This window comes from Petaurus breviceps, unplaced genomic scaffold, assembly GCF_028583685.1.
Source record: "Petaurus breviceps papuanus isolate PSGF00001 unplaced genomic scaffold, PetGlider_PUasm1.0 90977, whole genome shotgun sequence".
Lineage (NCBI taxonomy): Eukaryota > Metazoa > Chordata > Mammalia > Diprotodontia > Petauridae > Petaurus > Petaurus breviceps.
In genome coordinates, this window is record NW_027187391.1 from 13606768 (window position 1) to 13608046 (window position 1279).

General features: G+C 40.3%; 1 protein-coding gene across 1 annotated transcript; it reads left to right on the forward strand.

Moving 5' to 3' along the window:
• Positions 1-650: 650 nt before the first annotated feature.
• On the forward strand, positions 651-1274 carry LOC138153054 (trace amine-associated receptor 4-like; the record flags this gene model as incomplete). Its single annotated transcript, XM_069077201.1, has 1 exon — positions 651-1274. A coding segment is annotated over exon 1 (624 nt), but the record flags the coding sequence as incomplete, so codon positions are not given.
• Positions 1275-1279: the final 5 nt, after the last annotated feature.

Here is a 1279-nt window from a genome sequence, read left to right on the forward strand (position 1 = left end):
TGCTAGATTCAAAGAATAAAGTCATAAATAAATGATATCCTGAATGCAAAGAACTCAAATTCTATTGGGGGAACACTATGCACACTTAAAAGTTTATAGAAAATACATATGGAAAAATATAAGGCAACTTGGAGGAGGAAGATTTTAAAACCTAGGGGAATAGGAAGAGGCCTTCTTTAAGAAGTAATGATTGAGGTGAGCTTTAAAGAAAACTAGGAATTATAAAAGGTGAAAAGAAGGAAGGAGTGCATTCCAGGCAGAGGATCTATTCCAGGCAGAGAATCTATGCAAAGTCGTGGAGATGGGAGCTGGAATGCCATTAAGGGAGCTTCATCTTTCTGAAGAACTCTGAATGGATGTTCTTAAATATGACCTGTGTAATTACAGTTATTCACCTGCCAGAATTACTCAGGTAGTTGTAAACTATGTAACTATTGTTGTATTTGACTGTCATTTGGGAATTGACCATTCTGGTAGACAGTAAGGGTCAAATAGGTTAGGAACTGCCAGTAATATTATTGCCCTCTATGATCAAATTACATTTCTGTGTTTGCCTTCCCCACCCCACTCCTACTTTGACCCTTTTTTTCCTCAGAAATAGAAGACCTGTTGCAGTTTTGTAAAGGGGACTATTCCTCAGGACTTGGACAATGAATTCTTCTGAACTCTGGAACCAACCAGAAGTGCAATATTGCTTTGACCTCGTTAACAATTCTTGCCCTAGACATGTAAGACCTTCAATTAGTGTTTGGGTCATGTATATGGTCATGATAGGTGCCATAGTGATGACAATGCTTGGAAACTTGGTGGTCATCATCTCCATCTCACACTTCAAACAGCTCCACTCTCCAACCAACTTCCTCATCCTCTCCATGGCAACAACAGATTTTTTGCTCAGTTGTGTGGTGATGCCCTTCAGCATGATCAGATCCATTGAGGCCTGCTGGTATTTTGGAAGTCTCTTTTGTAGAGTACACAGTTGTTGTGACATCATGCTTTGTACCACTTCCATATTCCATCTGTGTTTCGTCTCAGTGGACCGCTACTATGCAGTGTGTGACCCCTTACATTACATCACCAAAATCACCATCCCAGTGATCCAGGTCTTTTTGTTCATCAGCTGGTCCATCCCAATCTTCTTTGCCTTTGGCCTTGTATTTTCAGAATTAAACATCATTGGTGCTGAAGAGTTTGTAGCAGCAATTGACTGTGAGGGTCTATGTGTGCTAATATTTAACAAACTCTGGGGGGTGTTGGCCTCCTTCATTGCTTTCTTTCT